At 32.4% G+C, this 15211-nt stretch overlaps 2 gene segments (V, D, J or C); both read right to left on the reverse strand.

The window, feature by feature from the left end:
• Positions 1–658: 658 nt before the first annotated feature.
• LOC125784506 (Ig heavy chain V region-like) lies at positions 659–3209 on the reverse strand. The segment is given in 2 exon segments: positions 659–1002; positions 3146–3209. Coding segments are annotated over 2 exon segments (387 nt in total).
• Positions 3210–5612: 2403 nt separating this feature from the next.
• On the reverse strand, positions 5613–6162 carry LOC125780450 (Ig heavy chain V region-like). The segment is given in 2 exon segments: positions 5613–5987; positions 6089–6162. Coding segments are annotated over 2 exon segments (384 nt in total).
• Between the last annotated feature and the right edge of the window lie 9049 nt (positions 6163–15211).

The following is a 15211-nucleotide window of genomic DNA, read 5'->3' on the forward strand; positions in this document are numbered from 1 at the left end:
GTATTTTGGTTTGTTTAACACTTTCATTTATTACATGATTCCTTGTGTTTATAGTGTGGATGACTTCAGTATTCATTTACAATGTAGGAAAAAAATAAAAATATTAAATGAAAATGTTTGTCTAAACTTATGACTTGTACTGTATTTAATTTTTTTATCTTTTGAGCTGATGTTGAATGGTGTTGTTGCAGTGGGTAGCTACTGTATATCCAAAAGGTCAAAACAAGCTCAAATATAAGTGCATGCTGTTCTCTGATTGGAGTTTTTATTTTATATGTTTTGTACACATGAACCAAAGGGGATGAGAGATTTTAAATATTGTAGTGAAGTAAAAAGTTAAAAGTAAAAACATTAATTGATTTTATTTAGCTTATTAAGGTCTATAACTAAAAATCTATGTTTAAGTTTTTGGTTTACTCCCTGGTTTTGTCTGTATTTGGTACATTTCCACATTTTACTGCCTTCTAATTTCTTTACCATCTGATTATAGTTGCATTGCCATGCTTCACTGATTATTATTTTTTATTATTAAATGATTTTAAGAAGTTTCAATTTACATCAATGAGTGTGTTGTGATTTTTTATACACAGTAAATGAGAGATCTTCTAGTTTGATTTATGCTGCTGGACTCCACCCTCCCTCTGTTTATCATCAGCCTCTAGTTTTTGTACAGCTGTCTGTATGAGTTCCACCACAGTGAGCCTGCAGCACAGTAATACACTGCAGTATCTTCAGGCTTCAGTTGAGTCATGTGCAGGTAGAAGTTGGAGCTGTCCTTGGATGCTGTGAATCTGCCCTGCACTGCCTGGGCTGAGCTTTTATCTGTATTAGAATAATAATAAATAATCCATTCCAGTCCTTTACCAGGAGCCTGTCTGATCCAGTGCATGTAAGTGCTGCTCACAGTGAATCCACTGCAGCTGCAGGTGAGTTTGTGGGATCCTCCTGGAGCCACTGCTACTGACTGTTCAGACTGTGTGAGAACAACCTGAGAGTGAACACCTGAACACAGACACAGAGAAATCATTAATAAAGCACATTAAATATGGTTAATTTATCTATTGTATTAATATGATTTCTTATTGAGAGAGATACACACTCACATTCTGCAATCAGCAGCAGCAGTAAAGAGCTGAGGAACATGATGTGTGTGTGAAACTGTTCAGATCAGAGTCCAGACTGTCTCTCTTTTACTCTACATTTATACACAAGAGCTTCAGTAACAGTTTTGCATAAGAAGTCAGTGATGTATTGTGTTGTATTTTCTGCAGTGACTTTAAGCTTTGAGTGAATTAGACTGGTTGATTTTGTGAGTGAATGGTTCCCCCTACTGGAGAATCAATTAAATTAAAGTGAATTTTCTCTCTATTGCTCAGTGATGAGAATTTAACTCTGATGTTGGAGACATTTTGCACATTTGAGTTCAGATGGTGTCAGAGTACACTGATCAACCATGGGATTAAAATCACTTATAGGTGAAGTAATTGACTTTAATTATATGAGTAAAATTGCATCTGTATAGAAGTGAGATATACAGTATAAAGAAGTACAAGTGAACAGTCAGTTATTGAAGCTGATGTGATGGAAGCAGGAAAGAATACTCTAATATAAAGATATGAGTGGCATTAATAAGGATCAAATTGTAGGTTGCTGGCTGGACGACCGGGTCAAAATATCTACAAAATACCTATAACTTCTGCAGGTCTTGTGGGGAGGTTCCTGGTATTCAAAAAAGACAGAATGTTGGTGAACTGCTGACAGGGGCATGAGCTTATTGGTGCAATTCATAAAGAATCCTCCTCATAACTATCAGAACAAAAAAACCCTTCAGAGCTTTTAAGACGTCCATGCCTCAATGGGTCAGATGTGTTTTGGCATCAATAGAGCGAACAATTAAATATCAAGCAGGTGTTTTATCATGTATAGATGATTTAATCACTTTACAAATATCAATGAAACATAATAATTATGATAAATCAGTTGTAAGATTACATTTTACATTAGAACACCTTTAAAAAAGGACCTAAAAATTACTTTTATTCACATCTTCTGGCAAAAACACAACCAGATAATAGCATAATTACCTATACCATATCAGTCTTAGGAGATGACTGGTAGGTGTTTTTATTATTTATAGATAGTTTAATTACTTTAAAAATATGAATGAAATATAAGAATTATGAATTATAGTTTGTAACATTACTTTTTACGGTAGAAGACCTTAAAAAGGCCTTTGGGATTATTTGGAACATTTCTTGTCAGAAGAAGAGCTATCTGAAACGATAGGGTTTATAAATATTGTTAATCTTTTTATGAAACATTTAATAATGAGCTGATGAAGAATTGGCTGATTAAAAAACATTCCTGTATAAATTGTTAGTACCTTTGATGCCTTATTTATGATGTCAAAAAAATATTTTAGGTATTTATGCCATAGAACTCCTACAGCTTTTCAAAAGGCCTATTAGTGGCAGCACAGTAAAGAAAACATGTGCTGCATTTAGTTCTAATATTTTATTTCCCAGTGTTATTATATATATTATTTGCTTTTTTCTATTTAAGGATAAACAAATCTAGTCTTAACATTTTCATAAAGGATTAAAAAGACATGGTATGTTCATTCAAAAACAAATATAAATAATGACTTATGTGATCTTATGAAAGTTTTTAAAATCTGCTTAAAATTAAAGCTTCTGGGTTTTTGTATGATGGGTGCATTAGTGTGTATCACTGTGTGTATCTTGCGCAGTAATACACAGCTGTATCTTCAGTCTGCAGATTCTGTCCTTGTAATGTTATTGTGTTAGTTCCAGTGTCTCTGGAGAAGCTGAACTTGTTTTTCAGTTTGTCACTGTAGTCTGTGCTACCATCTCTATAGATATTTCCAATCCACTCCAGAGCTTTTCCTGCAGGTTGTCTGATATAACCTGTGCTCCAGCTTGTAACTGAATAAGAAACTTTACAGTTGATGGTCAGACTCTGACCTGGACGAACCATCATAGAACCAGGCTGAGTCAGTTCATAACTGTGAACATCTGTAGATCATAAATAATCATAGTAATTAGACACATTAAAATATTACAGTTTGATATTAAAAATGAACATGGTCTATAAAGTAAAATCTGTTGATTAATAAATAACTCACAGGATACAGAAACCCACAGGATCAGTAGAGCTGTAGAGAACATGGTTGGTGTTGGAGTTGGATCTGTGGGATCTTCTCTCAGTTCTCAGAGTGTAATAGAGAGTGTATCATCTCCTAAATAGAGGGCAGTTGGTGGGAGTGGTGGGGGCTTGTATTTGCTTCTGTGGAGGACCAAAAAATGCAAATGTGTAATTGCTGAATTTCTATGGAAAAAAGAGATATATGCAATTTTCTGTACATTTTAGAGCCACAATTAGTACTTTTTTATTTTGTTTGATATATTATGCAAAAACATATTGTGCACTCATCGTCAAATTGAAATGGTTATTTAAAGGTAAATCTATAGGAAGTGCTTTATCAACACTCCACTCTACCGCAGTCTGCAGAAACTGTATGAATCTTTAAGCTGAATGGGATGGATTATTGTTGCACTGTACACTAATTTTATATATGTAGCTCATTAAATATGATCAAGTGTTTTTAAATTTTATTCATTTATTGTTCTGGAAACCTTATAGTAACCTTATAGTAACTTATAGCACTGCAGTCCAAACTACTGTTGCAAACTATCCTGATTGAAGATGAAGGTAGTTTACTTTAAACTTGGGATTAAGGGCATTAGAGCGGGTTTGACATTTATATAAAATATATATATATCATTATGCTTATAATTATATAAACATTGTATCAGAATTCTTAGTAAAATGTTCAATGCAGTTTACATAATGTATATAATATGCTATATTAAATTATTATTATTAATATTAATGTTTACAAATGTATTTAAGTATTAAAAGTAAAATGTACAGTGCACTTTATATCAATGCTGTTTGTGTAATATTGCAGATTTTTAGGTATATTTATTATATATTTATTGTTCTTCGTGTTTAGTTTCATTTTTGTCTAGTTTAATAGCTTAATAGCTTGTCTGTTAGTAGAGGATTTAAAAAGAAAGACTTTCCTTCTTCTGTATAAACTGCCTCTTTTAATGTGGATATATCAGTAAAACTCGTGAATCTTAAATGTAATATCCTGATGATTTTTCTGATAAGACTCTTGAGTAAATTAACTTATTTTATGTGGTAGACTCACTTAAGGTGTCACATGACTCTTGGTTTGTCAGTTGTTTAATATAATGTTGTTATTTTATATATATAAATGATAATAAAAACAAAACACTGAAGGCAAACGATTTCTGATAAGTTTGGAAACACGTTAAACCCAGTATTTTTTCATTATCAAAATGTTCTGCATTGTAGATTAATATTAAAGTTATACATATGAAGAAAACATAAATGGATTTATTTAGTAAACAAAAAAGTGTTAAACAAACCAGAATATGTTTTATATTTTAGATTTTTTAAAGTAGCTCCTCTTGCTTATATAGAGACAGTTTTGCACATCTTGGCTGGATTTTCTCAGTCAGATTTATGAGGTAGAGTCACCTGGAATTCAGGCTTTCAGTTAACAGCTGTGCTGAACTCATCAAGAGTTAATTACTTGAATTTTTTGTCTCTTAATGTGTTTGAGAGCATCAGTTGTAAAGTAGTGAAGAGGTTGAGTTACAGGTATACAGTGAATAGTGAATATTTGAATATTGTTCTAATCCAGATTATGACAAGAAAAAATACTTGAAATGAAGGTGAGTTGATCTGACAATTTTCAAAAACTTCAAAAGTATCATCAAAAACGCAAATCAAAAACAACCATCAGAAATATTATGATTAAACTGTCTCTAATCAGGACCGCTTTATGAAAGGAAGAGCCAGAGTTTCCTCTGTTGCACAGGATAAGTTCATCAGAGTTACCAGCCTCAGAAACCACAAGTTAACAGCTTAACCCCAGATAAGAGCATCTAAATATTTCACAGAGTATTTTTATGACTGGTACTGCATATATATATATATATATATATATATATATATATATATATATATATATATATATATATATATATATATACTTTATATCCAACAGGTCAACACAATCTCAAATATGTAAATCCATGCTGTTCTCTGATTGGTGTGTTTCATATTATATTTTTTGCACACATGAACCAAAGGGAATGACATATTGTATAAATATTGTAGTGAAGTAAAAAGTAGGATATTTGACTTTGAAATGTAGTGGAGATAAAAAGGTCATATATTTAACACAAATAAAATACTTATGTACATGAATTGATTTTATTTAGCTCATTACATTCTATAACTAGAAATCTGTTTTTTCCTGTGTTTGGTACATTTCCACATTTTACTGCCTGCTATTTTCTTTTTAAAAGCTGATCATTGTTGTATTGCCATGCTTCATTTATTATTATTATTATTATTATTATTATTATTATTATTATTATTATTATTTGTTATTAAATTATTATAAAAAGTTTTATTTATTACATCAATGAGTGTGTTGTGAGTTTTTCATACACAGTAAATGAGAGATTTTCTAGTTTAATTTATGCTGCTAGACTCCACCCTCCCTCTGTTTATCATCAGCCTCTAGTTTTTGTACAGCTGTCTGTATGAGTTCCACCACAGTGCTTCTCTAGCACAGTAATACACTGCAGTATCTTCAGGCTTCAGTTGAGTCATGTGCAGGTAGAAGTTGGAGCTATCCTTGGATGCTGTGAATCTGCCCTGCACTGCCTGGGCTGAGCTTTTATCTGTATTAGAATAATAATAAATAATCCATTCCAGTCCTTTACCAGGAGCCTGTCTGATCCAGTACATGTTAGTGCTCCTCACACTGAATCCACTGCAGCTACAGGTGAGTTTGTGGGATCCTCCTGGAGCCACTGCTACTGACTGTTCAGACTGTGTGAGAACAACCTGAGAGTGAACACCTGAACACAGACACAGAGAAATCATTAATAAAGCACGTTAAATATGGTTAGTTCAGTTATTGTATTAATATGATTCCTTATTGAGAGAGATACACACTCACATTCTGCAATCAGCAGCAGCAGTAAAGAGCTGAGGAACATGATGTGTGTGTGAAACTGTTCAGATCAGAGTCCAGACTGTCTCTCTTTTACTCTACATTTATACAGAAGAGCTTCAGTAACAGTTTTGCATAAGAAGTCAGTGATGTATTGTGTTGTATTTTCTGCAGTGACTTTAAGCTTTGAGTGAATTAGACTGGTTGATTTTGTGAGTGAATGGTTCCCCCTACTGGAGAATAAGTTAAACTAATGGAAATGTTCTCTCTATTTCTCAGAGTGATGAGTATTTAACTCTTCTATTGGAAACACTTTGCACATTGAGTTCAGTTGGTGTCAGGATACACTTATTAACCATATGATTATATATCACTCATAGGTGAATTAAAGAACATTAATGATTTGATTAAAATGACATCTGTATAGAAGTGAGATATACAGTATAAAGCAGCACAAGTGAACAGTCAGTTATTGAAGCTGATGTGATGGAGGCAGAAAAAATACTCTAATATAAAAGTATGAGTGGCATTAATAAGGCTTAAATTGTTGGTAGCAGGCTGGATGACTGGTCAAAATATTTACAAAACATCAGCAGGTTTTTTGGGGAGGTTTCTGGTATTAAAAAAAGACTGAAAGTTGGTGAACTAATGACAAGGTCATGTGCATCCATGAGCTTATTGGTGCATTTCATAGAGAATCCTCCTCACATCTATCAGAACTTAAAAGATCAGATCTGCTGCTATAAAGTGTTTTGATGCAACATACAAAAAACACCTTCAGGTTTTAATGAGTTTATGCCTCAATGGGTCAGATGTGTTTTGTTATCAATAGAGGGACGAATTACATATTAATCAGGTGTTTTTATTATTATGTATTGATGGTTTGATCACTTTAAAAATATAAATGAAACATATTAATTATAAATAATCAGTTATAACATTACATTTTACAGTAAAATACCTTTAAAAAAGGCCCTAAAAATTACCTATGATTTTTACGAAGCTTACTAAAATAAGCTCTGCCCCATGCACTGACATCTTTTGACAAACACACAACCAGATAATAACTCAGTCTTAGTCTTAGGAGATGACTGGTAGGTGTTATTGTCATTTATAGATAGTTTAATAACTTGAAAAATATGAATTAAAAATAAGAATTATGAATTATAGGTTGTAACATTACTTTTTACAGTAGAAGACCTTAAAAGGGCCTTCGGGATTATTTGAGATTATTTCCCATCATGCATTTGGAGTAAGGCTGGCAATAGTGTGGTAGTGTCTAACCAAGCAGTTAAATTAACCATTAACTATCCTGCTCTATAAATTTTAGAACTATTGGAGCATTTATTGACAGAAAAAGAACTATCTAATTGGCTGATTAAAAACATACCTGTATAAATTTTAAGTACCTTGAATGTGTTTAATTTTAAGGATGTTGAAAAATATTATGCTATAGAATCCTGGAGCCCATCAATGACACCACAGTAGATGTAAGAAAACATGTGCTCTGTATAGTTCCAATAATTAATTTAAAATATTTATTTACAGTGTATAAAAATAGTCAAGATTTTTCTTTCGTACACATTTCTTGCTGTTTTATTTAAGGATAAACAGATCTAGCCTTAACTTTATTTAACTGGTAAACTGTTTTCATAAAGGACTAAAATGACATGCTATGTTCCAAAACAAGGCTTCTGGGTTTTTGTATGATGGGTGCATTAGTTTGTATCACTGTGAGAGCCTTTTGCACAGTAATACACAGCTGTATCTTCAGTCTGCAGATTCTGTCCTTGTAATGTTATTGTGTTAGTTCCAGTGTCTCTGGAGAAGCTGAACTTGTTTTTCAGTTTATCACTGTAACGTGTGCCCCCACTGCTACCAATGAATCCAATCCACTCCAGAGCTTTTCCTGCAGGTTGTCTGATCCAGGCTGTATGCTCACTTGTAACTGAATATGAAACTTTACAGTTGATGGTCAGACTCTGACCTGGACGAACCATCATAGAACCAGGCTGAGTCAGTTCATAACTGTGTACATCTGTAGATCATAAATACATTTATACATTAAAATATTACAATTTGAGATGAAACATAAAAATAATATAATGTAAAAATCTGTTTGATAAATAACTCACAGGATACAGAAACCCACAGGATCAGTAGAGCTGTAGAGAACATGGTTGGTGTTGGAGTTGGATCTGTGGGATCTTCTCTCAGTTCTCAGAGTGTAATAGAGAGTGTATCATCTCCTAAATAGAGGGCAGTTGGTGGGAGTGGTGAGGGGAGCTGGGGGCTTGTATTTACTTATGTAAAGAACTATAGGATGCAAATGTGTAGTGTGTTGACATTACGCATATTTGAATTTTTATGTATATATATACTTATTTAAAAAATTGGGCACTTTGGGTTAAATTACACATTTTGTTACATTTCTAAGGGAAAATAAAGTTAAATATGGTATTTTCTTACAACAATTATAACAATTGTTTTATGTGCCATTAGTTTTGCACACAATTTACCACAATTTGTATTTCTTTATTTATTTGATATATTATGCAAATAAAGAATGTACAAAAATAATACACCCAGGAGGATTCAGCAGACAGGAGTAACACTGTGTTTAACACATAGGGATTCCAGACTGTCATGGAGTGACTGTGTGACTGCGTGAATTTCAGTGGGACATTTAATTTTCAGTGAAAAAACTTTCCCTTTTGACTCGGTGGAGCCGACCAAAATATCCGTTTGTGAAGAGACATTGTGGTCAGAACTAAAATCATTGATTTTTTGTCACGTGTTCAGAAGGCCTGCTGTCATGGTGTGGAATGCAGTTTTGTACGATGTCACCTTTGGTCATGTTCTAGTTACTCCTGTTTCTGGATCAGTGCGCTAAAAATCTGATCAGACAAATTTTCTTCAAGTAGACTATTCTTTATCAATGTGGTGAACTGCAACCTTTGTTCAGCTTTTAGTCCAGCTTTTAGTGATTCTTTTTTCTTGAACAGCAGTGTTATGCTGATCATACACCTAATCAATTTCCAGAGTCAGGATAAAATCACGAGAGTCTGGCTAGAGTCGAGCTGCAGTCGAGCTGCAGTCACGTCTTCTCGATGGTTCAGTTTAAGGAGGTTAGAACTGAAAGTTTTAGTTTTTTTCTCGTCCTGGTGTTCAGATAAAATCAACCGTGTTTAATATTATCATAAGTCTTCAGACTTGGCTCACGCAAAAATAGTGATGTAATCAAAGTCAACAGCCAATAGAAAAGCTACAGGAAGCAGCAAGGCAGGAATTATTTACGTGTCTATTCGCAAACGATTTTAAAACGAACACATTTTGCAGTTAATATGCCTTATATTGGTTTTTACTTTAATATGTACAATTATTATGAACAAAGGTAGTACTTTAAAGTCATTATAATTAAAGTTATTTTATTTTGCACTACTTTGTCTTATTGTGCAGAGTTATTTATGATACAAACAAGTTTAATAAATACACATTTTGAAGAATGATGTTTTTAATTGCATTAATTCTATATAAAAGAAAGGCAAATACATAACAGTGAAACTGTGATTCTTTGCTGTACAAGGTTGTAGAAAAAAGGGGAGGAAGCTTATAGACAGAGTTGAACACAAAATGTATTATTTAAAAAAAAGAGCTAACAGTGTGGCAGAAAAATAAACTGATGATGGAGACAAAAGTTGTGAGTCTGATAAATCACAGTATTGATGTACACATTATTTGTAAATAAATAGGAAATATGTACCTATTATCCACCCAAAGGCATGATGGGAAATAATCTCAGAAAGAATCTAGATGCAGTCTTGCAAATAGTGATCCTATAAGATCCCCAGTCTTTGTAATATCTTATCCTGTGAGTAAAAAGTCTGTGACTGGTCTATAGATGTGAGAGGGTGTCAGACTTTAATCTGTTAAAGGTTTTTTCTGAGTCTTTTCAAAGTCGTGTAGTGTATGGACAGCATTGAACTCCACGACTTCTCTGAGAGTGAAAGGTGTGATATTAAAAGGTGTGATAGTGAGAATTTACATATATTTTATATTCTTTCATTAGCAATAAATCTCAATAACCTGTAATTTACTGGTATTTTAAGTGAAGTTAGGGTTTATATAGGGAGGAGAGTGGGAGGAGTTAGGGCGTGGATCAATCTTCCAAAATTAAGTTATATTCATAACTCCACTTACATTTACTATGTAGATTTTTTGTGTGTGTGTTGTCAGACATTCAACCGTGGATATTGGGTTGCTTAAAATAAAAGTAACACACCTGTTCTCTCTGTATAATAATACACAGAGGAACCCCCTAAAAATGGTTTTAGCCATGGTGTATAAATCAGTACAGAATGTCTACTTTATATAAACTACAAAAAAATATTTAAACACAAAAATCAGATCAGGTCTGTATCTGATATAAAGATATTTAGAAAAAGCAGAAGTTCTTATAGAGAGTATTTAAATATATTTGTGTAATTGATAGAGTGTATATATTTACACAAGCTGTACTACTTTATTCAATACATAGTGAATACAGACACTTATACTATATAAAGTTAGATCCACATTTTAAATTTGATTAAAATTTTAACAATCAAAGATTATTATTTTTTAGTAAAATAACAGATTAATTACAACACATCATTTCTGCAGGGTTTAATACTATAATGTTTCTGGTGGGTGTGTGTGTGTGTGTGTGTGGTTTTTGTACAGCTGCTTCATCAGCTTCAGTCACTGTGGTGTTCTCGAGCGCAGTAATAAACAGCAGTATCTTCTGCTCTCAGACTCTTGGACTGTAAGAACTGTGTGCTTGAGGGAACGTCTTCAGTCAGTATGAAGTGATCTTTCATAGAATCTGCATAATCTGCTGAATTTCTACCAGTATTCATCCGACCAATCCACTCCAGAGCTTGTCCTGGTTTCTGTCGTATCCAGTGCAGGTAGTTGCTGGTCATGCTGTATCCACTTATTTTACAGGAGATCTTCACAGTTTCTCCAGGTTTCTTCACCACAGCAGAAGACTGCTCAAGTCTGATCTCAGCATTTATAATATCTGTAAAATAAAACATTTACCAATAAAACTCAATGATAAATGTATTAAAACACTCTCACATAACAATTTATTAATAAATCTATCTTACCTTGTGTTAGTATCAGTATAAAGATGCAGCATTTAGCTATCATCAGCTCCATAACTCTTTAATGGGATTAAAGTTTGTAAATTCAGTTCTGTATGATGAAAAAAGTAAAATAATCATAAGAGAAGAAATGTCCTGCTTTTTATTTGAAGCTCAGAATGAAAATATATATTATTTACATGCCCTTTTCCTCTGTCCAATAGTGTTAGTATATTAATATTACATCCAGTGGTGTATTTTGCATGAATAAAGAATGTGGCCAGTGATCGCCCCCTATTGTTCAGAGTTCACACTACTAGAAAAATATCTTTCACTGTTTCAGACTCATAAAGATGTTAAAAGGGGGTCAGTGGGAGTGATGCCATAAAGAAAGCACTTTAATTTCCTCTGTAAAACATTTCAGTTATTTCAAACTTCAAACAACCAAATGCATATAAAGAAACTTCATTCTTTAAATGGATAACTGTTAAATTAGGAGACGTTTTAACAACGTGTTTTAATGAAATAAAAAAGAACTTCTAAATCCCTTTCCAAATCCCAGGCTCCTTTGCACCAAAACCTATTGGTACTAGGCTACATTTTTATGTATATTTTTTATATGTTTATTGTTCTTCATGTTTAGTTTTTTTGTTATTATCTAGTTTTATTCTAATAGTTTAATAGTTTGTCTGTTAGTGGAGGATCAATAAAGTAAAATTTTCATTCTACTGTATAAACTGTCTCTTTTAATGTGGACATGAAAAAATTAACACTTTAAACTTGAATGTAATACACTCTTATAGATTTTTATGGGACTCTTGATTAATTAATTCATTTTAGGTTAAATACTTATTTTAGGTGTCACATGACTCGTTTGTCAATCAATTAATATAATTTCATTATTTTATCTATTCAAATGATAATAAAAACAAAACTCTGAAGGCAAACCGTTTCTGATAGGAAGAGTGAAGTTTGTATAAATACTGTACCAGTCAAAAGTTTGGACACATGCTAAATTCAGTGCTTTTTATTATTAAATATGTTCTGCATTGTAGATTAATACCAAACTTATTCAAACTATTAAGAAAAACATATGGATTTATTTAGTAAACAAAAAAGTGGTAAACCATAATATGTTTATATTTTAATTTAGATTTTAGATTTTTCATAGTAGCTCCTCTTGCTTAGATAGAGACAGTTTTGCACATCTTGACTGGATTTTCTCAGTCAGCTTTATGAGGTAGAGTCACCTGGAATTCAGGCTTTCAGTTAACAGCTGTGCTGAACTCATCAGGAGTTAATTAATTGAATTTCTTGTCTTTTAATGTGTTTGAGAGCATCAATTCTACAGTAGTGAAGAGGTTGAGTTACAGGTATACAGTGAATAGTCCTATTTTAATAATGTTCTAATCCAGATTATGGCAAGAAATATTCAACTAAATAAAGAAAAAAAGTACTTTTACAAATAAGGGGAGTTGATCCTACAAATTTGAAGAACTTTAAAAATATCATTAAGTTCAGTTGCAAAGACCATTAAAAGAATTATGATGAAACTGGCTCTCATCAGAATCACTTTAAGGCTGGCATTAGTGTGGTAGTGTCTAACCAAGCAGTTAAATTAACCATTAACTATCCTGCTTTATAAATATCAGAGCTATTGGAGCATTTATTCTCAGAAGAATAGCTATCTAAAACATTACACTTCATAAATATTCTTTAGGTTTAATAAAACAAAGAATAAGATGGTGAAGAACTGGCTGATGATTAAAAATGTTCCTGTATAAAGTTTTAGTACCTTTAATGCCTCATTTTATTCATAAAATAAAACTATTTTAGGTATTTATGCTATGGGACCACTGGAGCTTTTCAAAATGCAAGAAAACATGTGTTGCATATAGTTTCAATATTTAATTTCCCAGTGTTATTATATATTATTTGCTTATTTCTATTTAAGGATAAACAGATCTAGTCTTAACATTTTCATAAAGGATTAAAACAACATGGTATGTTCATTCAAAAACAAATATAAATAAAGACTTAAAGATCTTATGAAAGTTTTTAAAATCTGCTTAAAATTAAAGCTTCTGGGTTTTTGTATGATGGGTGCATTAGTGTGTATCACTGTGTGTGTATCGTGCGCAGTAATACACAGCTGTATCTTCAGTCTGCAGATTCTGTCCTTGTAATGTTATTGTGTTAGTTCCAGTGTCTCTGGAGATGCTGAACTTGTTTTTCAGTTTATCACTGTAAGCTGTGTTACCATTATGATAGATATTTCCAATCCACTCCAGAGCTTTTCCTGCAGGTTGTCTGATCCAGCCTGTATGCTCACTTGTAACTGAATATGAAACTTTACAGTTGATGGTCAGACTCTGACCTGGACGAACCATCATAGAACCAGGTTGAGTCAGTTCATAACTGTGAACATCTGTAGATCACAAATAATCATAGTAATTAGACACATTAAATTATAGTTTGATATTAAATATAAACATGGTCTATAAAGTAAAATCTGTTGATTAATAAATAACTCACAGGATACAGAAACCCACAGGATCAGTAGAGCTGTAGAGAACATGGTTGGTGTTGGAGTTGGATCTGTGGGATCTTCTCTCAGTTCTCAGAGTGTAATAGAGAGTGTATCATCTCCTAAATAGAGGGCAGTTGGTGGGAGTGGTGAGTGGAGCTGGGGGCTTGTATTTATTTATGTAAAGAACTATAGGATGCAAATGTGTAGTGTGTTGACATTACGCATATTTACATTTTTTTGTATACATATATTCTTATTCAAAAAATTGGGCACTTCGGGTTAAATTACACATTTTGTTACATTTCTAAGGGAAACTAAAGTTAAATATGGTATTTTCTGTAGATTATAAAATTTGTTTTATGTGCCACTAGTTTTGGCCCCCAACATTTTAATTGTTTCTAACTTCAATCAACCAAATGCATATGAAGAAACTTAAGTCTTTAAATGGATAACTGTTAAATTAGGAGATTTTTAACAATGTGCTTTAATGAAATAAAAAAAGAACTACTAAATCTCAGTAAAGCATCATACTTCATATATATCCTGCTTATAATGTTATAAGTGTTATGTTTATAATGATATTTAAAAGTTTTTATATCAGAAATCTTAATGATTTTTTTTATTGCAGTTTGCATAATGTTTATAATAAGCTATATTCATATTAATATTAATGTTTACAAATGTATTTAAGTATTACACGATACCAGAGAGTCCTCAGGAGAGCTGCCTCCATCCTCAAAGACTCTTCCCACCCCCAGCATGGACTGTTCACTCTTCTGCCTTCAGGCCGGAGGTACAGAAGTGTGAAATGCAAAACCACCAGGCTAAAGAACAGGTTCTTCCCCACTGCTACCAGACTCTTGAACCTACCTCAGAAATAACCCTGCACCTTACTCGCTACATGTTTACATGTCAAGGACATTTTTCAGAGGCACATGCTCACTTTACTGCAATTTTATAATTGCACTACTGAACTTTTTGCACTTTTTTCATATTCCACTGCTGTAGATAACATGTACTTACTTGTAAATAATATCCATAGCACATTACTGTTTTTATGTATATATTTCCATCCTGGATGTAAATTTAACACCAATTTAATATTTATATTTAGTTAGTTTATTTCTATCTTATTGTATTATTATTATCTTATTGTGTTTCTACTTTTATCTTTATGTGGCATACTTGGTGAGGAAACTTGTTTCTTACTGCACATGACAATAAACTCTTTGAATCTTGAATCTTAAAAGTAAAATGTAAAGTGCACTTTATATCAATGCTGTTTGTGTAATATTTTGATTATTATCTAGTTTAAATCTAACTGCTTAATCGCTTGTCTGTTAGTGGAGGATCAATAAAGTAAAATTTTTGTTCTACTGTATAACTGCCTCTTTTACTGTGGACATAAAAACAAAACCCTTAATTAACTCTTAATTAATTAACTTATTTTTTGTGTTAGACTCATTTAGGGAG

The sequence above is a fragment of the Astyanax mexicanus genome, chromosome 19 (assembly GCF_023375975.1).
Source record: "Astyanax mexicanus isolate ESR-SI-001 chromosome 19, AstMex3_surface, whole genome shotgun sequence".
NCBI lineage: Eukaryota > Metazoa > Chordata > Actinopteri > Characiformes > Acestrorhamphidae > Astyanax > Astyanax mexicanus.